This window comes from Cydia amplana, chromosome 8 (assembly GCF_948474715.1).
Source record: "Cydia amplana chromosome 8, ilCydAmpl1.1, whole genome shotgun sequence".
NCBI lineage: Eukaryota > Metazoa > Arthropoda > Insecta > Lepidoptera > Tortricidae > Cydia > Cydia amplana.
The window spans coordinates 18,193,251-18,216,191 of NC_086076.1; the positions used below are offsets into that span (position 1 = coordinate 18,193,251).

The following is a 22,941-nucleotide window of genomic DNA, read 5'->3' on the forward strand; positions in this document are numbered from 1 at the left end:
ATGAGAACGCGAGCACTAGTGCTATATCTGTCACTCTTAAAGCGATTGGAGCGCGAACTGGTACTAACAGCAAGTAACAGTGTTTATATATGTTTTCAAGATGGCGCCTTGTGCCATACCTGTGACCATAACCTGCTTGATGTCCGCCTCGTGCAGCTCCCTGATGACCTGCGTGGTCTCCGGCTTGAGGCTGTTCTGCATGACGAGGAAGCCGAGGAACGTCATGTCGCACTCGAGCCCCTCGCGCTTGACGCGCTGCGCGTCCACCCACTTCATCTTGCGGTCCGCCTTGTGTCTGTCCCATTCTTACTGTACCCGTCTCACTCTAACCATAGCGATGAGAGCGTGAGGCACTAGTGCTATCACTGGCAACTGTATGCGCGAAGCGCATATAAAGATGAGAACGCGAGCACTAGTGCTATATCTGTCACTCTTAAAGCGATTGGAGCGCGAACTGGTACTAACAGCAAGTAACAGTGTTTATATATGTTTTCAAGATGGCGCCTTGTGCCATACCTGTGACCATAACCTGCTTGATGTCCGCCTCGTGCAGCTCCCTGATGACCTGCGTGGTCTCCGGCTTGAGGCTGTTCTGCATGACGAGGAAGCCGAGGAACGTCATGTCGCACTCGAGCCCCTCGCGCTTGACGCGCTGCGCGTCCACCCACTTCATCTTGCGGTCCGCCTTGTGTCTGTCCCATTCTTACTGTACCCGTCTCACTCTAACCATAGCGATGAGAGCGTGAGGCACTAGTGCTATCACTGGCAACTGTATGCGCGAAGCGCATATAAAGATGAGAACGCGAGCACTAGTGCTATATCTGTCACTCTTAAAGCGATTGGAGCGCGAACTGGTACTAACAGCAAGTAACAGTGTTTATATATGTTTTCAAGATGGCGCCTTGTGCCATACCTGTGACCATAACCTGCTTGATGTCCGCCTCGTGCAGCTCCCTGATGACCTGCGTGGTCTCCGGCTTGAGGCTGTTCTGCATGACGAGGAAGCCGAGGAACGTCATGTCGCACTCGAGCCCCTCGCGCTTGACGCGCTGCGCGTCCACCCACTTCATCTTGCGGTCCGGCTTGTGTCTGTCCCATTCTTACTGTACCCGTCTCACTCTAACCATAGCGATGAGAGCGTGAGGCACTAGTGCCATCACTGGCACTCTTAACTATATGCGCGAAGCGCATATAAAGATGAGAACGCGAGCACTAGTGCTATATCTGTCACTCTTAAAGCGATTGGAGCGCGAACTGGTACTAACAGCAAGTAACAGTGTTTATATATGTTTTCAAGATGGCGCCTTGTGCCATACCTGTGACCATAACCTGCTTGATGTCCGCCTCGTGCAGCTCCCTGATGACCTGCGTGGTCTCCGGCTTGAGGCTGTTCTGCATGACGAGGAAGCCGAGGAACGTCATGTCGCACTCGAGCCCCTCCCGCTTGACGCGCTGCGCGTCCACCCACTTCATCTTGCGGTCCGGCTTGTGTCTGTCCCATTCTTACTGTACCCGTCTCACTCTAACCATAGCGATGAGAGCGTGAGGCACTAGTGCCATCACTGGCACTCTTAACTATATGCGCGAAGCGCATATAAAGATGAGAACGCGAGCACTAGTGCTATATCTGTCACTCTTAAAGCGATTGGAGCGCGAACTGGTACTAACAGCAAGTAACAGTGTTTATATATGAGTGTTTTATGTGAGCGACCTTCCTACCAATGTATTTAATTCATGTATACTTTTTGTTTTTTTTTCTAATTAGGCGAGCAAAATGCATTAAAATTAATTTATTCAACTAAGTGTATTGGCGCCTTGATAGCGACATTACATAATTATGTATTATTTAACTGTATACCGTTATGATAATTTTACTTTATTTTGTTTTCATCGCTCGAATTTTGAGACCTCTGACATTCCAGGCGCTAATGTACTAAGTAGGTATTAAACTTATTAAACTTAGGATCTATTGTAAGGCTTCTATTGCCATTTTCAATTATGTTTTTTTTCTCTTTTTTTCCTTCTCTTTTTGTACGCATGTGTGTGTGCGTAGGTGCTAGCATTAGTTTTAAATTTAATACTTTGTAACTACCTGTGAGTTCCTGTAATTGGCTTCCTGTTTTTAATATTACTATCTATTTAAAGTTTGTAGCTGTTGGTTCTCCTTAACATAAATAAATAAATAAATAAATAAATATGTTTTCAAGATGGCGCCTTGTGCCATACCTGTGACCATAACCTGCTTGATGTCCGCCTCGTGCAGCTCCCTGATGACCTGCGTGGTCTCCGGCTTGAGGCTGTTCTGCATGACGAGGAAGCCGAGGAACGTCATGTCGCACTCGAGCCCCTCCCGCTTGACGCGCTGCGCGTCCACCCACTTCATCTTGCGGTCCGGCTTGTCTGTCCCATTCTTACTGTACCCGTCTCACTCTAACCATAGCGATGAGAGCGTGAGGCACTAGTGCCATCACTGGCACTCTTAACTATATGCGCGAAGCGCATATAAAGATGAGAACGCGAGCACTAGTGCTATATCTGTCACTCTTAAAGCGATTGGAGCGCGAACTGGTACTAACAGCAAGTAACAGTGTTTATATATGTTTTCAAGATGGCGCCTTGTGGCATACCTGTGACCATAACCTGCTTGATGTCCGCCTCGTGCAGCTCCCTGATGACCTGCGTGGTCTCCGGCTTGAGGCTGTTCTGCATGACGAGGAAGCCGAGGAACGTCATGTCGCACTCGAGCCCCTCCCGCTTGACGCGCTGCGCGTCCACCCACTTCATCTTGCGGTCCGGCTTGTGTCTGTCCCATTCTTACTGTACCCGTCTCACTCTAACCATAGCGATGAGAGCGTGAGGCACTAGTGCAATCACTGGCACTCTTAACTATATGCGCGAAGCGCATATAAAGATGAGAACGCGAGCACTAGTGCTATATCTGTCACTCTTAAAGCGATTGGAGCGCGAACTGGTACTAACAGCAAGTAACAGTGTTTATATATGTTTTCAAGATGGCGCCTTGTGCCATACCTGTGACCATAACCTGCTTGATGTCCGCCTCGTGCAGCTCCCTGATGACCTGCGTGGTCTCCGGCTTGAGGCTGTTCTGCATGACGAGGAAGCCGAGGAACGTCATGTCGCACTCGAGCCCCTCCCGCTTGACGCGCTGCGCGTCCACCCACTTCATCTTGCGGTCCGGCTTGTCTGTCCCATTCTTACTGTACCCGTCTCACTCTAACCATAGCGATGAGAGCGTGAGGCACTAGTGCCATCACTGGCACTCTTAACTATATGCGCGAAGCGCATATAAAGATGAGAACGCGAGCACTAGTGCTATATCTGTCACTCTTAAAGCGATTGGAGCGCGAACTGGTACTAACAGCAAGTAACAGTGTTTATATATGTTTTCAAGATGGCGCCTTGTGGCATACCTGTGACCATAACCTGCTTGATGTCCGCCTCGTGCAGCTCCCTGATGACCTGCGTGGTCTCCGGCTTGAGGCTGTTCTGCATGACGAGGAAGCCGAGGAACGTCATGTCGCACTCGAGCCCCTCCCGCTTGACGCGCTGCGCGTCCACCCACTTCATCTTGCGGTCCGGCTTGTGTCTGTCCCATTCTTACTGTACCCGTCTCACTCTAACCATAGCGATGAGAGCGTGAGGCACTAGTGCAATCACTGGCACTCTTAACTATATGCGCGAAGCGCATATAAAGATGAGAACGCGAGCACTAGTGCTATATCTGTCACTCTTAAAGCGATTGGAGCGCGAACTGGTACTAACAGCAAGTAACAGTGTTTATATATGTTTTCAAGATGGCGCCTTGTGCCATACCTGTGACCATAACCTGCTTGATGTCCGCCTCGTGCAGCTCCCTGATGACCTGCGTGGTCTCCGGCTTGAGGCTGTTCTGCATGACGAGGAAGCCGAGGAACGTCATGTCGCACTCGAGCCCCTCCCGCTTGACGCGCTGCGCGTCCACCCACTTCATCTTGCGGTCCGGCTTGTGTCTGTCCCATTCTTACTGTACCCGTCTCACTCTAACCATAGCGATGAGAGCGTGAGGCACTAGTGCCATCACTGGCACTCTTAACTATATGCGCGAAGCGCATATAAAGATGAGAACGCGAGCACTAGTGCTATATCTGTCACTCTTAAAGCGATTGGAGCGCGAACTGGTACTAACAGCAAGTAACAGTGTTTATATATGAGTGTTTTATGTGAGCGACCTTCCTACCAATGTATTTAATTCATGTATACTTTTTGTTTTTTTTTCTAATTAGGCGAGCAAAATGCATTAAAATTAATTTATTCAACTAAGTGTATTGGCGCCTTGATAGCGACATTACATAATTATGTATTATTTAACTGTATACCGTTATGATAATTTTACTTTATTTTGTTTTCATCGCTCGAATTTTGAGACCTCTGACATTCCAGGCGCTAATGTACTAAGTAGGTATTAAACTTATTAAACTTAGGATCTATTGTAAGGCTTCTATTGCCATTTTCAATTATGTTTTTTTTCTCTTTTTTTCCTTCTCTTTTTGTACGCATGTGTGTGTGCGTAGGTGCTAGCATTAGTTTTAAATTTAATACTTTGTAACTACCTGTGAGTTCCTGTAATTGGCTTCCTGTTTTTAATATTACTATCTATTTAAAGTTTGTAGCTGTTGGTTCTCCTTAACATAAATAAATAAATAAATATGTTTTCAAGATGGCGCCTTGTGCCATACCTGTGACCATAACCTGCTTGATGTCCGCCTCGTGCAGCTCCCTGATGACCTGCGTGGTCTCCGGCTTGAGGCTGTTCTGCATGACGAGGAAGCCGAGGAACGTCATGTCGCACTCGAGCCCCTCCCGCTTGACGCGCTGCGCGTCCACCCACTTCATCTTGCGGTCCGGCTTGTCTGTCCCATTCTTACTGTACCCGTCTCACTCTAACCATAGCGATGAGAGCGTGAGGCACTAGTGCCATCACTGGCACTCTTAACTATATGCGCGAAGCGCATATAAAGATGAGAACGCGAGCACTAGTGCTATATCTGTCACTCTTAAAGCGATTGGAGCGCGAACTGGTACTAACAGCAAGTAACAGTGTTTATATATGTTTTCAAGATGGCGCCTTGTGGCATACCTGTGACCATAACCTGCTTGATGTCCGCCTCGTGCAGCTCCCTGATGACCTGCGTGGTCTCCGGCTTGAGGCTGTTCTGCATGACGAGGAAGCCGAGGAACGTCATGTCGCACTCGAGCCCCTCCCGCTTGACGCGCTGCGCGTCCACCCACTTCATCTTGCGGTCCGGCTTGTGTCTGTCCCATTCTTACTGTACCCGTCTCACTCTAACCATAGCGATGAGAGCGTGAGGCACTAGTGCAATCACTGGCACTCTTAACTATATGCGCGAAGCGCATATAAAGATGAGAACGCGAGCACTAGTGCTATATCTGTCACTCTTAAAGCGATTGGAGCGCGAACTGGTACTAACAGCAAGTAACAGTGTTTATATATGTTTTCAAGATGGCGCCTTGTGCCATACCTGTGACCATAACCTGCTTGATGTCCGCCTCGTGCAGCTCCCTGATGACCTGCGTGGTCTCCGGCTTGAGGCTGTTCTGCATGACGAGGAAGCCGAGGAACGTCATGTCGCACTCGAGCCCCTCCCGCTTGACGCGCTGCGCGTCCACCCACTTCATCTTGCGGTCCGGCTTGTGTCTGTCCCATTCTTACTGTACCCGTCTCACTCTAACCATAGCGATGAGAGCGTGAGGCACTAGTGCCATCACTGGCACTCTTAACTATATGCGCGAAGCGCATATAAAGATGAGAACGCGAGCACTAGTGCTATATCTGTCACTCTTAAAGCGATTGGAGCGCGAACTGGTACTAACAGCAAGTAACAGTGTTTATATATGAGTGTTTTATGTGAGCGACCTTCCTACCAATGTATTTAATTCATGTATACTTTTTGTTTTTTTTTCTAATTAGGCGAGCAAAATGCATTAAAATTAATTTATTCAACTAAGTGTATTGGCGCCTTGATAGCGACATTACATAATTATGTATTATTTAACTGTATACCGTTATGATAATTTTACTTTATTTTGTTTTCATCGCTCGAATTTTGAGACCTCTGACATTCCAGGCGCTAATGTACTAAGTAGGTATTAAACTTATTAAACTTAGGATCTATTGTAAGGCTTCTATTGCCATTTTCAATTATGTTTTTTTTCTCTTTTTTTCCTTCTCTTTTTGTACGCATGTGTGTGTGCGTAGGTGCTAGCATTAGTTTTAAATTTAATACTTTGTAACTACCTGTGAGTTCCTGTAATTGGCTTCCTGTTTTTAATATTACTATCTATTTAAAGTTTGTAGCTGTTGGTTCTCCTTAACATAAATAAATAAATAAATATGTTTTCAAGATGGCGCCTTGTGCCATACCTGTGACCATAACCTGCTTGATGTCCGCCTCGTGCAGCTCCCTGATGACCTGCGTGGTCTCCGGCTTGAGGCTGTTCTGCATGACGAGGAAGCCGAGGAACGTCATGTCGCACTCGAGCCCCTCCCGCTTGACGCGCTGCGCGTCCACCCACTTCATCTTGCGGTCCGGCTTGTCTGTCCCATTCTTACTGTACCCGTCTCACTCTAACCATAGCGATGAGAGCGTGAGGCACTAGTGCCATCACTGGCACTCTTAACTATATGCGCGAAGCGCATATAAAGATGAGAACGCGAGCACTAGTGCTATATCTGTCACTCTTAAAGCGATTGGAGCGCGAACTGGTACTAACAGCAAGTAACAGTGTTTATATATGTTTTCAAGATGGCGCCTTGTGGCATACCTGTGACCATAACCTGCTTGATGTCCGCCTCGTGCAGCTCCCTGATGACCTGCGTGGTCTCCGGCTTGAGGCTGTTCTGCATGACGAGGAAGCCGAGGAACGTCATGTCGCACTCGAGCCCCTCCCGCTTGACGCGCTGCGCGTCCACCCACTTCATCTTGCGGTCCGGCTTGTGTCTGTCCCATTCTTACTGTACCCGTCTCACTCTAACCATAGCGATGAGAGCGTGAGGCACTAGTGCAATCACTGGCACTCTTAACTATATGCGCGAAGCGCATATAAAGATGAGAACGCGAGCACTAGTGCTATATCTGTCACTCTTAAAGCGATTGGAGCGCGAACTGGTACTAACAGCAAGTAACAGTGTTTATATATGTTTTCAAGATGGCGCCTTGTGCCATACCTGTGACCATAACCTGCTTGATGTCCGCCTCGTGCAGCTCCCTGATGACCTGCGTGGTCTCCGGCTTGAGGCTGTTCTGCATGACGAGGAAGCCGAGGAACGTCATGTCGCACTCGAGCCCCTCCCGCTTGACGCGCTGCGCGTCCACCCACTTCATCTTGCGGTCCGGCTTGTGTCTGTCCCATTCTTACTGTACCCGTCTCACTCTAACCATAGCGATGAGAGCGTGAGGCACTAGTGCCATCACTGGCACTCTTAACTATATGCGCGAAGCGCATATAAAGATGAGAACGCGAGCACTAGTGCTATATCTGTCACTCTTAAAGCGATTGGAGCGCGAACTGGTACTAACAGCAAGTAACAGTGTTTATATATGTTTTCAAGATGGCGCCTTGTGCCATACCTGTGACCATAACCTGCTTGATGTCCGCCTCGTGCAGCTCCCTGATGACCTGCGTGGTCTCCGGCTTGAGGCTGTTCTGCATGACGAGGAAGCCGAGGAACGTCATGTCGCACTCGAGCCCCTCCCGCTTGACGCGCTGCGCGTCCACCCACTTCATCTTGCGGTCCGGCTTGTGTCTGTCCCATTCTTACTGTACCCGTCTCACTCTAACCATAGCGATGAGAGCGTGAGGCACTAGTGCAATCACTGGCACTCTTAACTATATGCGCGAAGCGCATATAAAGATGAGAACGCGAGCACTAGTGCTATATCTGTCACTCTTAAAGCGATTGGAGCGCGAACTGGTACTAACAGCAAGTAACAGTGTTTATATATGTTTTCAAGATGGCGCCTTGTGCCATACCTGTGACCATAACCTGCTTGATGTCCGCCTCGTGCAGCTCCCTGATGACCTGCGTGGTCTCCGGCTTGAGGCTGTTCTGCATGACGAGGAAGCCGAGGAACGTCATGTCGCACTCGAGCCCCTCGCGCTTGACGCGCTGCGCGTCCACCCACTTCATCTTGCGGTCCGCCTTGTGTCTGTCCCATTCTTACTGTACCCGTCTCACTCTAACCATAGCGATGAGAGCGTGAGGCACTAGTGCCATCACTGGCACTCTTAACTATATGCGCGAAGCGCATATAAAGATGAGAACGCGAGCACTAGTGCTATATCTGTCACTCTTAAAGCGATTGGAGCGCGAACTGGTACTAACAGCAAGTAACAGTGTTTATATATGTTTTCAAGATGGCGCCTTGTGCCATACCTGTGACCATAACCTGCTTGATGTCCGCCTCGTGCAGCTCCCTGATGACCTGCGTGGTCTCCGGCTTGAGGCTGTTCTGCATGACGAGGAAGCCGAGGAACGTCATGTCGCACTCGAGCCCCTCCCGCTTGACGCGCTGCGCGTCCACCCACTTCATCTTGCGGTCCAGCTTGCGGTGCGCGAGGCCGATGACCCGGAAGCCGTTGGAGGTGTACTCGTGCAGGACGGAGCTGAAGTTCTCGGGCAGGGAGTCCGGGCTGCACATGCCCGCCACCTGGACGAACAATAAATAGGCATCTCTCAAACATGCTCGGAAATGGTTGCGTTTTGTACATACAGTAGAACCCGCTTAAGACGATTCTGAAGGGACCTAGCAAAAAAAGCGTCTTAAACGGGAAATCGTATTAAACGTGAACAAATAAAACTATAATAATGGTGATAATAAGCGAATTAAATCTAAGTGTAGGAGGGTATAAGTACACACGCGGTTAAATAATCTAGGAACACAAACGATAAGCTGAACTAGAAAGTCGCGGAGTACCTGACTGCAAATAAATCTGGGAGCGATAGCTTGCACTCCGTGCTCCATAACGGTCAAGCAGATGGCATCGCATTCTCACGCCGATAAGGACCCGACAAAAGATATTAGACGAAACAAAAAACCAAAAAAGGTTGCTTACAATACGACGGTTATGTCAAAAACACGGGACGTAACGGGACGGATGGCGTATTAAGCGGGATGCGAGTCGTATTAACCGTGAAAAAATGTATGAAAACAGGCCTAAACTTGCAGGGACCGGCGTAAAATGTCGTATTATGCGGGAAATCGTATTAAACGTAATCGTATTAAGCGGGTTTTACTGTACTTAAAATGAAGACGCAAAGTGCCCAATAGGGTTGTTGACACATGTTGAATTTTATAATTAAATCTAGTTAAATAGATAGAAAATGAGTAATTTATCACTTTGTATAAATTGGAAACTTAAAAAATATATGGGATAAATAAAAAAAATACAGGGCTTTAAAGTTACAAAAAAAAACTTCCAAATTGGAGAAAAATAATGGTACCATTCGATTCCTTACATTTTATTTAAAAAAATATTGTATAGCAACAATATACATAAACGCAACATTTCGCCGACAAAATGATGTATGTGAAGTTTCAACTCAATCGAATAATGGGAAGATTGGGAAGAATTCAGCTTACAAGATTTGGCCCAAACATACAAAAATTACAAGTTAAATATAATAAAAAAAACGTACCTTTTCCGGTGCCCCCTTAACGAAGTAAACCATCTGGGGTTGTCCCAATACGCGGGCGATGACACCCATCGACTGCTGCGACGAAGAGAAGTGGAACCGCCTTAACAGACCCACCTGCGGACAAAACGGATATAAAGGTTCAAGTTTCAACCTTATTAGAGGGCATTAAGGGTGATATTTGATTACATTGCTTGTTCATGGGATATTGGCGATAGGACAGGTTCAACCTTACTAAAGGGTTATAAAGGCGATATTTGATTACATGTCACAGATGGACCCGGGGTTAACCGGTTAAATCTGAAGTTACCAGTTAACCTCGTGTTAGTGGGATGGTGCAAGTGGGCCTTACTTAACAGTTACCGTGCTTGTCCCACCGTAAATTTAAACTTTATGACTCCAAAATGGGGATTGCCAGCCTTAACTTAGTAAACGACCTCGCTGTGCTGTTTCCGTATTTGTTTTTTTTTTTGAACATGACTTACGCTGTTTGGCCTCTCCTGGGGCCAGTTACAACTTGAGGTGTGAGTGGGATCAGGCCGCGACACTGCCTAAGTATGAAAAAGCGGCCAAGTGCGAGTCGAACTCGCCCATGAAGGGTTCCGTATTTAGGCAATTTATGACGTATTAAAAAAAAACTACTTACTAGATCTCGTTCAAACCAATTTTCGGTGGAAGTTTACACGGTAATGTACATCATATATTTTTTTAGTTTTATCATTCTGTTATTTTAGAAGTTACAGGGGGGGGGGGGACATTTTTACCACTTTGGAAGTGTCTCTCGCGCAAACTATTCAGTTTAGAAAAAAAATGATATTAGAAACCTCAATATCATTTTTGAAGACCTATCCATAGATACCCCACACGTATAGGTTTGATAAAAAAAAAAATTTTTGAGTTTCAGTTCTAAGTATAGGGAACCCCAAAAATTTATTGTTTTTTTTTCTATTTTTGTGTGAAAATCTTAATGCGGTTCACAGAATACATCTACTTACCAAGTTTCAACAGTATAGTTCTTATAGTTTCGGAGAAAAGTGACTGTGACATACACGGACAGACGGACAGACAGACAGACAGACATGACGAATCTATAAGGGTTCCGTTTTTTGCCATTTGGCTACGGAACCCTAAAAATTAGAGAGAAAGGAAAGGATGAAAGAGTAAAAGATGAAAGAGTATAGAATAGAGGAGAGAAGGTTCCGTATTTGTATTAATCCGAACATTTAATTGTACATCGATAATTTATGTACCTCATACGGCATCTCCATGGTGAGAGGGTCGTAGTTATCTAGGTCTTGCAGCTCGTTCTGCGCGGATTTGGGTTTGACGATTGCAGGTGTTAGGTTGTCGTAACGAGTGTTCTCTGGACCTGGCTCTTCGAGGACCTGGAGAGATAATATTCTAGTTATTTCTTGATTCATATATCTATTTTAGTTTTGTAAACATAGATTAAACAATTAGGCTTCTTTAACATTATATTACATTTCGGAAAAAGAACTGGAGATGGACATAGGCTACTTTATTATAGACTAAAACTAATTACGTAAAAGTAACAGTTTTGAATGATTCACGGTTAGTTTCACTAGACATATCGACCGGGATATGAACCGTGGTAACCTTTTGTATTAAGATAAGATAAGATAAAGATAAAAGATAGTTTATTCAAGTAGGCATAATTACAATGCGCTTATGAACGTCAAATAAAGCTAGGTAGACCGGCTCCAACCCTACACCTCTGCCCCGAGAAGATTTAAATCCCCCCTCAATTGGAGGAGGGTATCCCATTATGGGACCGGCAACAAACTCGGCGGGACACATCTTTTCAAAAATAATTACATCTTATAATTAACATGCATTACGAGAAAATAAGGAAAAAAAATACAATTTAAATCACTATAGAATTCATGCAATTATACACATAAGGTGTAATAGAAATTTGATTTAGAAAATATACATATGTACATGGAATCATACAAATTCGTAGCTCTTTCAGAAAACATATCAAATTCTTCCGATCCGAGCGCGGTCTATTACACACCTTTGACACCCACCCGCTATCTTCAGTTACCCGTGAACAAGATGCATGTAACTGCGTCGAAATATCGGGAGCTCGAAAACAATACAAAAAGTAATCACGGTTCATATCCCGGTCGATATAAGTCTACGTAAAAGTACTCACCCACTGTGTGAATTCAAACATCTTGAGATCGAGCGGGTCGCCCTTTAGCTGGCCCTGAAAATAATAAGTAAGTTTACCAATCCAACTCGTAGAACACAGAATAGACTAGTATCTACTGTTACCAGGATCTAAGCTTGTATGAGATTGCTCAGGGGCAGCGCCCCCTATGCTTTGACATCTGTCTCCCGACTGAACCGAGTTCAGCCAAGTATATTGTGTAAGTATCGGGGTGGAAGCGCTGTCATTGCGACCACGGTACGGCCGAAACGTTAGTCTGAATGGTGACTTCACCGCGAGTACGCTAGTCTATATATAGATGATTAGATGTTGATTAGGGAGTGGTAAGGGGCAACGCCCCCTTTTCATTGCCATATTCCCCTGACTAGCATAGTTTATTATAGACAGTTAATATTGAACATAGCATACCTGGATGCTAGTAAGAGAGTGGCAAGAAGCGAGTGCTTGTATGAGCGGACTGCGCGGTGGAAGCGCCGTTACTTCGACCACGGTGCGGCCGAAACGTTCGCCTGATTGATGAGGCAGTACTGAATACACTACAATATCTGGATGTTGATTAGGGAGCGGAAGGGGGCAACGCCCCCTTTCCATTGCTATGCTCCCCTGACTAGCATAGTTTATTATAGACAGTTAATATTGAACATAGCATACCTGGATGCTAGTAAGAGAGTGGCAAGAAGCGAGTGCTTGTATGAGCGGACTGCGGGGTGGAAGCGCCGTTACTTCGACCACGGTGCGGCCGAAACGTTCGCCTGACTGATGAGGCAGTACTGAATACACTACAATATCTGGATGTTGATTAGGGAGCGGAAGGGGGCAACGCCCCCTTTCCATTGCTATGCTCCCCTGACTAGCATAGTTTATTATAGACAGTTAATATTGAACATAGCATACCTGGATGCTAGTAAGAGTGACAAGAAGCGAGTGCTTGTATGAGCGGACTGCGCGGTGGAAGCGCCGTTACTTCGACCACGGTGCGGCCGAAACGTTCGCCTGATTGATGAGGCAGTACTGAATACACTACAATATCTGGATGTTGATTAGGGAGCGGAAGGGGGCAACGCCCCCTTTCCATTGCTATGCTCCCCTGACTAGCATAGTTTATTATAGACAGTTAATATTGAACATAGCATACCTGGATGCTAGTAAGAGAGTGGCAAGAAGCGAGTGCTTGTATGAGCGGACTGCGGGGTGGAAGCGCCGTTACTTCGACCACGGTGCGGCCGAAACGTTCGCCTGACTGATGAGGCAGTACTGAATACACTACAATATCTGGATGTTGATTAGGGAGCGGAAGGGGGCAACGCCCCCTTTCCATTGCTATGCTCCCCTGACTAGCATAGTTTATTATAGACAGTTAATATTGAACATAGCATACCTGGATGCTAGTAAGAGAGTGGCAAGAAGCGAGTGCTTGTATGAGCGGACTGCGGGGTGGAAGCGCCGTTACTTCGACCACGGTGCGGCCGAAACGTTCGCCTGACTGATGAGGCAGTACTGAATACACTACAATATCTGGCTGTTGATTAGGGAGCGGAAGGGGGCAACGCCCCCTTTCCATTGCTATGCTCCCCTGACTAGCATAGTTTATTATAGACAGTTAATATTGAACATAGCATACCTGGATGCTAGTAAGGGAGTGGCAAGAAGCGAGTGCTTGTATGAGCGGACTGCGCGGTGGAAGCGCCGTTACTTCGACCACGGTGCGGCCGAAACGTTCGCCTGACTGATGTGGCAGTACTGAGTACAGGTCCAGACCATCTTCCGTGAGGGTTCCTGTCTGAAATATAACATTTATTTAGGAATTTATGTTCTACGTCAAGATAAGGGTTGGCACGACGGATCTGAAATGTATGGGAAGATCCGCGGAACCGGATAATTTCATATTTCGGATCGGGATTGCAAACCCTAGTCAAGATTATTGGAGGTGGCATAAGCTTATGCTTGCCGCTGAAAATGTTATTACGACACATGAATTTTAGCATAGCAATGGTTTGTTGATATCTTAAATTATTATTTATCGGAAAATTATCATTCACCGAAATAACTATCGTTTTATACTTATATTTATCAGACCACTGGATCTGCCACAACAAGCCTGCCGCCTTACAAGATTAAAAAAAATCGAAATCAGGACAAGTGCGAGTCGGACTCGCCCACCGAGGGTTCCGTACTTTTTAGTATTTGTTGTTATACATATCAGCAATCATCCGTGAAAATTACAACTGTCTAGCTATCGCAGTTCATGAGATACAGCCAGGTGACAGACAGACGGACAGTGGAGTCTTAGTAATAGAGTCCCGTTTTTATCCTTAGGGTACACGGAACCTTAAAATCATCCTAAACGCAGCGAAGAATTTAAGGGCATCCGAGCGAAGCGAGGGACTGAAAGCGTTCCACTACCTTATCAAAGCACATGACTTGAAGCTTCCCGCAGATGATGATCCTCGGAGGCGACACGCAGAAGATCTTGTTCCTGCGTAACCGCTGCTGACTGTACACGATGCCGGCGGTCATCGCGGCGGGCAGAGCCGGGGGCACGACTATGGTTATGATGTCGAGTGTACGGAGCACTATGGTTTCTGCGTGGCTCTGTTACCAAGAAAAACATTATGTACAATATGTTAGTAGCCATAACAGGGTTCGAAATTATTATCCAGATAATTAGTCTTTGATAAGTATCGCGATAATTACCTGATAAACATCGGATAATTATCCCAGGTATGGATGGTGCTATATATATTTTCTTTAAATTCTTTGATAGTAAACAATAATTATTGGGGAATTTTTTATATTTAAGGTTTTAAATGTTAGGTAATTATCAGGCATAAAAATCACGATAATTATCAAGATAACTATCATTGTTAATTACACGAGTGATATCCAAAAGGGTTCCGTTTTTTCCTTTTGAGGTACGGAAAATATATTTTCCGTACCTCAAAAGATAATATAATTCGTTTCAGTCATACATATGATTGTAGTTTTAATTTTTAATAATTTGTAAAACAAGTAGCCTTTGTACTGCCTGTCATGTGCCATAAATTTCTGTTTCGTAAAATAAAGAGTTTATACATATATACATACAAGTGTAAGTAAGACAATTATTCCTACAATTTTTTTGTCTACATGTTTTTGGGCCACCCTGTATAGTTTTGAGCAATATGCCTATTATAAAGGGGCCGTCAGACGGACATGAAAAAATTAAACACGTTCGGTTTGTCGCCTACCGCAAGAAACTAGCTATCCTAACTAAAATATACCTACTTACGCCTCTTTGCAGATACAGCCAGGTGTATAATGTAGTATTTAAATATCGTGTATTACTTTTGCATGCTGCATGGTAGGTCATAAGAATCTAGTCATAGTTATAGGTAGTAGGTATTCAATATTTCTATGCCTATTCAGGCAGGATGTGCTGTTCAAAAATTGTTTCTTTTTTACATCTTTATTGTACCACATTCAAGAAATAAATGATTATGATTATGATTATTATGATTGTAGTGACATGAAAATGACGAATTTCACCGCGTCCTTGTAGAACTTGAAGTCGAACTAATTCGGGAAGAGGATGCTTTTGATCAGGTCGCCTTTGGCCGCGATCCCGGGCACGCACAGCCGTCTTGCTCGCACTCAATGAGAGAGAGAGTGACGTATACAGATACTTACGCCTCGTTGTAAGTACAGCCAGATGGAATACCCCATGCCTATAGCGGCGATGCAGAACATGAAAATGACGAATTTCACCGCGTCCTTGTAGAACTGGAAGTCGAACTTCTTCGGGAAGAGGATACTCTTGATCAACTCGCCTTTGGCCGTGTAGAAGCCTGTGCGGACCACTTTGGCTAGCACCTGAGGAAAAACGTGGGAATTATTAGATCTTAGCCAAGCTTCCAAAATCTACCTTAACTTCACAAACTAACCTTAACTTCATTTTGACTAAGGTGTACTCGTAGAGTTTGAACACACTACCTTAATATCCATATAGGGTAATTCGCCAGTAACTGGCCACCCTAAACTAAAAATGAGTTCTATTCACCTATAAACAGAATTCATTTTAGTAGAAGGCTGGCCAGTTATTGAAACCTTATACTAAAATGAATTCTGTTTATAGAATTCATTAGGGTTCCGTACCCAAAGGGTAAAAACGGGACCCTATTACTAAGACTCCGCTGTTCGTCCGTCCGTCCGTCCGTCTGTCACCAGGCTGTATCTCACGAACCGTGATAGCTAGACAGTTGAAATTTTCACAGATGATGTATTTCTGTTGCCGCTATAACAACAAATAGTAAAAACAGAATAAAATAAAGATTTAAGTGGGGCTCCCATACAACAAACGTCATTATTGACCGAAGTTAAGCAACGTCGGGCGGGGTCAGTACTTGGATGGGTGACCGTTTTTATTGCTTGTTTTGCTCTATTTTTTGTTGATGGTGCGGAACCCTCCGTGCGCGAGTCTGACTCACACTTTTCACTCACACTTCGGTTTTTTTTAGTTTAGGGTGGCCAGTTATTGGCCGGTGGCCGTTACTGGCGAATTACCCTATAAGGCATTAAGGTCATGTATAAATATTTTAGGCACTTTGTCCATATAGATATTTAATACCTTGACTGTACGTGGTTCACTGCTACAACATGCATGCATTAGGCATGGAAACGGAATTTTCCGAGTATTTTCCACCAATTTTTCTACTTTAATTGTCACAAATAAGGTGTCTGTTTCGATTTTAACTGATTGTTTCTCTAAATTCCTGTTTCAATGATAAGGTTGCACGAACTATAATTTCATTACTGTGACTATACTTCTAATATCGACTTTAACTTAACATAAACAAGGTTCAAACTCGAACTTACCTGATTGTTGCCATAGAACCGTGTCTGTATAACGTGGGTGCCAGCGAATAAGGTATGCCTCTTGTGACCTTCCGTGGAGTATATTTCTGGGGATGGACAGGGCGGGCCTTTCATTACTGGTACACTCTCGCCTGAAACAAAATTATAATTATTACAACATAACTAGCAAATAATCTTAACAAAATTTTCCCAAAAATTAATAGCTTTCAAGAGCTTAACTTTTAAGAGGCCATTAGACGGTTCTAGTTCATCACGCTCATTCACTCACTCATTCAGTTCATTCACTCACCTGTAAGCATACTCTCGTTGACTATGCAGTTCCCCGTCAACAACATAGCGTCGCACGGCATGACGCAGCCATCAGGTGGTAGTATAAGTATGTCCCCGGGCACTAGCCGGCTCGCGTTGACCACTCTCATTCACTCACTCATTCAGTACACTCACCTGTAAGCATACTCTCGTTGACTATGCAGTTCCCCGTCAACAACATAGCGTCACAGGGCATAACGCAGCCATCAGGTGGTAGTATAAGTACGTCCCCGGGCACTAGCCGGCTCGCGTTGACCACTCTCATTCACTCACTCATTCAGTTCACTCACCTGTATGCATACTCTCGTTGACTATGCAGTTCCCCGTCAACAACATAGCGTCACAGGGCATAACGCAGCCATCAGGTGGTAGTATAAGTACGTCCCCGGGCACTAGCCGGCTCGCGTTGACCACTCTCATTCACTCACTCATTCAGTTCACTCACCTGTATGCATACTCTCGTTGACTATGCAGTTCCCCGTCAACAACATAGCGTCACAGGGCATAACGCAGCCATCAGGTGGTAGTATAAGTACGTCCCCGGGCACTAGCCGGCTCGCGTTGACCACTCTCATTCACTCACTCATTCAGTTCACTCACCTGTATGCATTCTCTCGTTGACTATGCAGTTCCCCGTCAACAACATAGCGTCACAGGGCATAACGCAGCCATCAGGTGGTAGTATAAGTACGTCCCCGGGCACTAGCCGGCTCGCGTTGACCACTCTCATTCACTCACTCATTCAGTTCACTCACCTGTAAGCACACTCTCGTTGACTATGCAGTTCCCCATCAACAACATAGCGTCGCACGGCATGACGCAGCCATCAGGTGGTAGTATAAGTACGTCCCCGGGCACTAGCCGGCTCGCGTTGACCACTCTCATTCACTCACTCATTCAGTACACTCACCTGTAAGCATACTCTCATTGACTATGCAGTTCCCCGTCAACAACATAGCGTCACACGGCATAACGCAGCCATCAGGTGGTAGTATAAGTACGTCCCCAGGCACTAATCGGCTCGCGTTCACCACGCTCATTCACTCATTCATTCAGTTCATTCACTCACCTGTAAGCATGCTCTCGTTGACTATACAGTTCCCCGTCAACAACATAGCGTCACACGGCATAACGCAGCCATCAGGTGGTAGTATAAGTACGTCCCCGGGCACTAATCGGCTAGCATTGACCACGCATTCCTCGCAACCGGCGCGGGACGGTCGGAGCACCGACACGGACATTTTATCTAGACGGCTTGCGTTGACTACGCATTCTCATTCATTCACTCATTCAGTTCATTCAATCACCTGTAAGCATACTCTCGTTGACTATGCAGTTTCCCGTCAACAACATAGCGTCACACGGCATAACGCAGCCATCAGGTGGTAGTATAAGTACGTCCCCGGGCACTAATCGGCTAGCATTGACCACGCATTCTTCGCGGCCGGCGCGGGACTGTCGGAGCACCGACACGGACATTTTATCTAGACGACTTGCGTTGACTACGCATTCTCATTCACTCGCTCATTCAGTTCATTCACTCACCTGTAAGCATGCTCTCATTGACTATGCAGTTCCCCGTCAACAACATAGCGTCACACGGCATAACGCAGCCATCAGGTGGTAGTATAAGTACGTCCCCGGGCACTAATCGGCTAGCATTGACCACACACTCCTCGCGGCCGGCGCGGGACGGACGCAGCACGGACACGGTGCACGAGCTGGTGGAGCCCGCCATCTTGTGGAGGTTTATGCTCATCTGGGGACAATCGACAATCGTTATTTAAAAAAAAGTTCAAGTTCCGGCGGTCCCTCGCACTGCGGGGTTGCGTAATTCAACGCAGCCTTAATGTGTATTGTAATTTTTAGTTTTAACCTCCTGAGACCCAGCAGAAGCATGTTTCGTTTTTTTAGGAACCCTCTCATATTTGATATAAGTTCGAAATAGATTGAGGAATATGTACAATAGCGCACGGTCTCTGGAGGTTAAGACGTATTTTTTATAATATGTCCCTATGCAAGGTATGTACTCTTCTTCCTCAGCGAATATGCGCCCACTGTTGGACATACGCCTATAGGCATTGAGCGTAGGTATGTAGTTGTAGGTACTAGTGGCCTATAACTAGTTGCCTGAAGATAAAGATTTTCAGTCATTCACAATAGAAAACTTGGAACAGGTAAAATGGGTTGTAAATACCTGCTTAGTCTGATACAGGGTCAGCATGCACGATCCAGCTGACAGTATCAGCACGCACGTAGCATACTGGAAATACTCGTCTAACGACCATAGCACGACGGAGAACACTTGGATCAGGTAAAACGGGTTGTAAATACCTGCTTAGTTTGATACAGGGCCAGCATGCACGATCCAGCTGACAGTATTAAAACGCACGTAGCATACTGGTAATACTCGTCTAACGACCATAGCACGATGGAGAACACTTGGATCAGGTAAAACGGGTTGTAAATACCTGCTTAGTTTGATACAGGGCCAGCATGCACGATCCAGCTGACAGTATTAAAACGCACGTAGCATACTGGTAATACTCGTCTAACGACCATAGCACGATGGAGAACACTTGGAACAGGTAAAACGGGTTGAACACTTCGTTCACGAACAGTGTCCAGTAGCTCTTCACTTCTACTTCTACCGAGTTTGTGCCATACAGTTTGATTCTGAAAAAAAAAAAAGTTACAGTAAGAACTTCTTTGTTTGCAAGTTATTGTGTGTATAAAGCACGTTTCTTAACGTAATTTTAATAAGAGACTGTTGTCTGTGGTAATGCCATTTCGTGAGTATTTGTGACGTTATCCATGTAAAGGGACCGTATATTTGTCGATGTCGATGTCAATGATCCGATATAAATACAGCACCGCGCGACGCAGTGCGGCGTAAGCGCCATGAAGAAAGAGGTCCCTTTTTATAGATAATGCCACATTTTTACAATCCTAAACTTTGTCCAATATCGATACAGCCACAGACATAGGGAGGCTTTTACCCAGAATCTTGGATGTTACCACTGGTAACAATGTGGTGGTAACTAGTGGTAATAACTCAGCTAGTAATTCAAAATTAATTGTTTGGAGTGACATCAATTTGATTAATACTTACAATTCATTTTGTTGTCGCTTATTGATCCCCGACATATTATCCATCAGAAGATTGATAGTCAACTTCTCGTTCAGCGACTGCACATTCACAAATACGCATTGGTCGTTCAGCCACACAAACCGTGTGTGTTGGTAGATGAAATACCGAAGTTTGTTGTTGTGGTTCGCTATGTTCAGGTCCATTTCTAGCACTTTCTCCATGTTGAATGAGCCTTCGGCGTCCATCACTGGAAAACAAAATAGACATTTGGGAATTTGTTTGCAGGATTCTTAAGTTTTCTAATGTGGAATAACACGCAAAGCTTGACACAGATGGACCTAGAATTCGCAGGTAGACGAATCCAACGATGCAGGAGGTCCCAGGTTTGAATCTCGGTAAGGGTATTTATGTTGTATGTTTAGTATTTATTTATCACAGTTCCTGAGTTATGGATATTTTCTATGTATAAAAGTATTTATATATAAATATGTAAGTATTATATATATTGATGTCTAGTACTTACTTACCTATAACATAAGCCTTTTTGAGCTTACAGTGGAAAATTATCCTTGTAAAACCATGAAAAAAAAATCTTACCACAAATCTCTTCAGCCATTTTCAAACTGCATTTTAAGTACTTGAATCTGTTTAATGAAGGGTAATACCCCAAGGCAAAATACGGCAATCCACATAGTGCTACGCACACAGCGTGGAATATGATAGCTCGTAATTTGGAGTACTTGTAACCGTAGATCTTGAAAATCTCTTCGTCAATAACATTCTCCAGTATTTGCCATTGGGCTTCTCCGATAACTTCGTAATCATCTGGAAAAGAACAGAGATTCAGGGTCGAAATTATGCAGATAGTCTTTGATAATTTATCGGGTAAATGTCGGATAATTATCCCAGGTATGGATGGTGCTATATTTATTTTCTTTGAATTCTGTGATAGTAAAAAATAATTGGACGTATTTTGCTATTTTTTTACAAATTTTATTAGGTTATTATCAAATCAATAACTATCAGGCATAAAAATCACGATAATTATCGTGATAACTATCATTGTTAATTATCCTTTCGAACCCTGCAGAGATTGGTTGCAAATGATACCGGGGACAAGTGTTTAACCTTGTAAAGCTCACAGTTTTATATACAGATATGCAAGTTGCAAGAATTTAAAAAAAGTTTCTTGGGCACTGGAGGCCTTGGTCACTTTTTCTAGTACATATTATGACACTTATTTCTGAGTTACTTGATTTTTGCTTAGGGCAGCCAAGTAGTAGTTAACTATTTTACAAAGGCAACTCTAATTCTTGGGTTTTGGTTATGGAAAGATAAGATATTATGTCTATCTGATCTGATAGTAACAGATAAAAGAGACTATTTTATTTATTATTACCTGTGAGCTGTAGACCTTGTGAGTATAGCTTAAAACTGAATAAATGTAAGGCTCCACCGTTTAGAATAATTTATAAAATTATAATGATAAAAAAAAAACATGTATTTTTAGGGCTAGTTAAATAATAGCTGGTTCTCCATAGTCAAAATGACAAAAAGTAACCCTTATAGTTTCGTCATGCCCGTCTGTCTGTATGTCACAGGCATTTATTCTATTAGTGATAAAAAATAAATTAAAAATATTTTTTATCTTATTGGTGCTATATGGCCATCATGTTAATATTTTCTTAATGTTGAATCAATAAATAGGTATATCCATGTTAAACTCAATAAAAATAAAATTATATATATTAGAAACAAAAGATGTTTAAAATAATGTTTAAGTTAAGTATATTATTGAAATTTAAACAATCCTCTGTTTATTTTGTATATTATTCAGCATGTAAAAACAATTGATAACTTCACTGTCAAATAAACCGTGGTTTCTCACTGTTTTTACAAAGATTATAACTACTATCTGAAAGGAAAATAAATAATAATTATCTTAAATGAGATCTTATTGACAAATGTTTCATCTTAACCTTCAATTGACTGAATCATGAGGCATCTAGTTATGGAATGTTGTAGAAAGAGCAGTCAGTTATCACAACAAGTACTTGAAGCAATAGGAATGACCCATATAATTAAACGAAACACTGACAAGGTTAAAACAAATTTCTTGGAATTAAACAACACATAATAAGAACCTTTGTGATGGTTTTTATCAAGGAAAAGTGTGCAGGAAATGAGTCAAGAATACACTGTTAGAGTTTTCAGGTGCATGAAGTGCATCTAATCTGATTTGAACCTCTGTAAATGCATTAGTTACAAGATTGGTTCATTATCTCTAAAACAGCGACGCAGTTATTAAGGAGTACATTTACTTAGCAAATAATTCGTCACGTGGACAACCAGTCTCAAGATGCACAAAAATTCCCTTACATTTAGTGACTCATACAGTAAAGATTGGATATGCATGGTGAAATATCATACTTACCATTGGCAACGGTGGCACTGTTCGTGTTCGGCATTCCCGCAAAAACTGATTATTTGCACTTTATAAATAAATTAAGGCATAGTACTAGGATGGTCTTTAATTGTTGCTTGTTAACCGGTGCTACCTCATTTCAAAATATTAAATAGATATGGAATTTCAGGATACGAAATCCCACTACTCACATCCACCTAAGAATGAATGAAATTCATAGGCAAGGATAAACGTCAAACTTTTTTTTAATTTCTGAAATTACGTCAAAGCTGTTTGAGTGCAGTAGAAAAACGATGCTTATCCATGATTACATAAATGTTTATTCCAATTAAATTAAATAAAAAACAAATGTT

At 44.0% G+C, this 22,941-nt stretch overlaps 1 protein-coding gene across 1 annotated transcript in view; it reads right to left on the minus strand.

Moving 5' to 3' along the window:
- Positions 1-22,898, minus strand: part of LOC134650155 (polyamine-transporting ATPase 13A3-like) — a 45,691-nt gene extending 22,793 nt beyond the window's left edge. Inside the window, exons 1-13 of the mRNA XM_063505012.1 lie at positions 22,598-22,898; positions 20,761-20,988; positions 20,185-20,410; positions 19,544-19,748; positions 18,618-18,831; positions 16,764-16,894; positions 15,579-15,761; positions 14,316-14,504; positions 13,534-13,692; positions 11,895-11,948; positions 10,966-11,100; positions 9,719-9,832; positions 8,456-8,729 (exon numbers count right to left, since the gene is read on the minus strand). Coding sequence (XP_063361082.1) covers positions 8,456-8,729; positions 9,719-9,832; positions 10,966-11,100; positions 11,895-11,948; positions 13,534-13,692; positions 14,316-14,504; positions 15,579-15,761; positions 16,764-16,894; positions 18,618-18,831; positions 19,544-19,748; positions 20,185-20,410; positions 20,761-20,988; positions 22,598-22,631 — 2,146 coding nt within the window. The 5' untranslated portion in view covers positions 22,632-22,898. The remainder of the gene's footprint in view (positions 1-8,455; positions 8,730-9,718; positions 9,833-10,965; positions 11,101-11,894; positions 11,949-13,533; positions 13,693-14,315; positions 14,505-15,578; positions 15,762-16,763; positions 16,895-18,617; positions 18,832-19,543; positions 19,749-20,184; positions 20,411-20,760; positions 20,989-22,597) is intronic.
- Between the last annotated feature and the right edge of the window lie 43 nt (positions 22,899-22,941).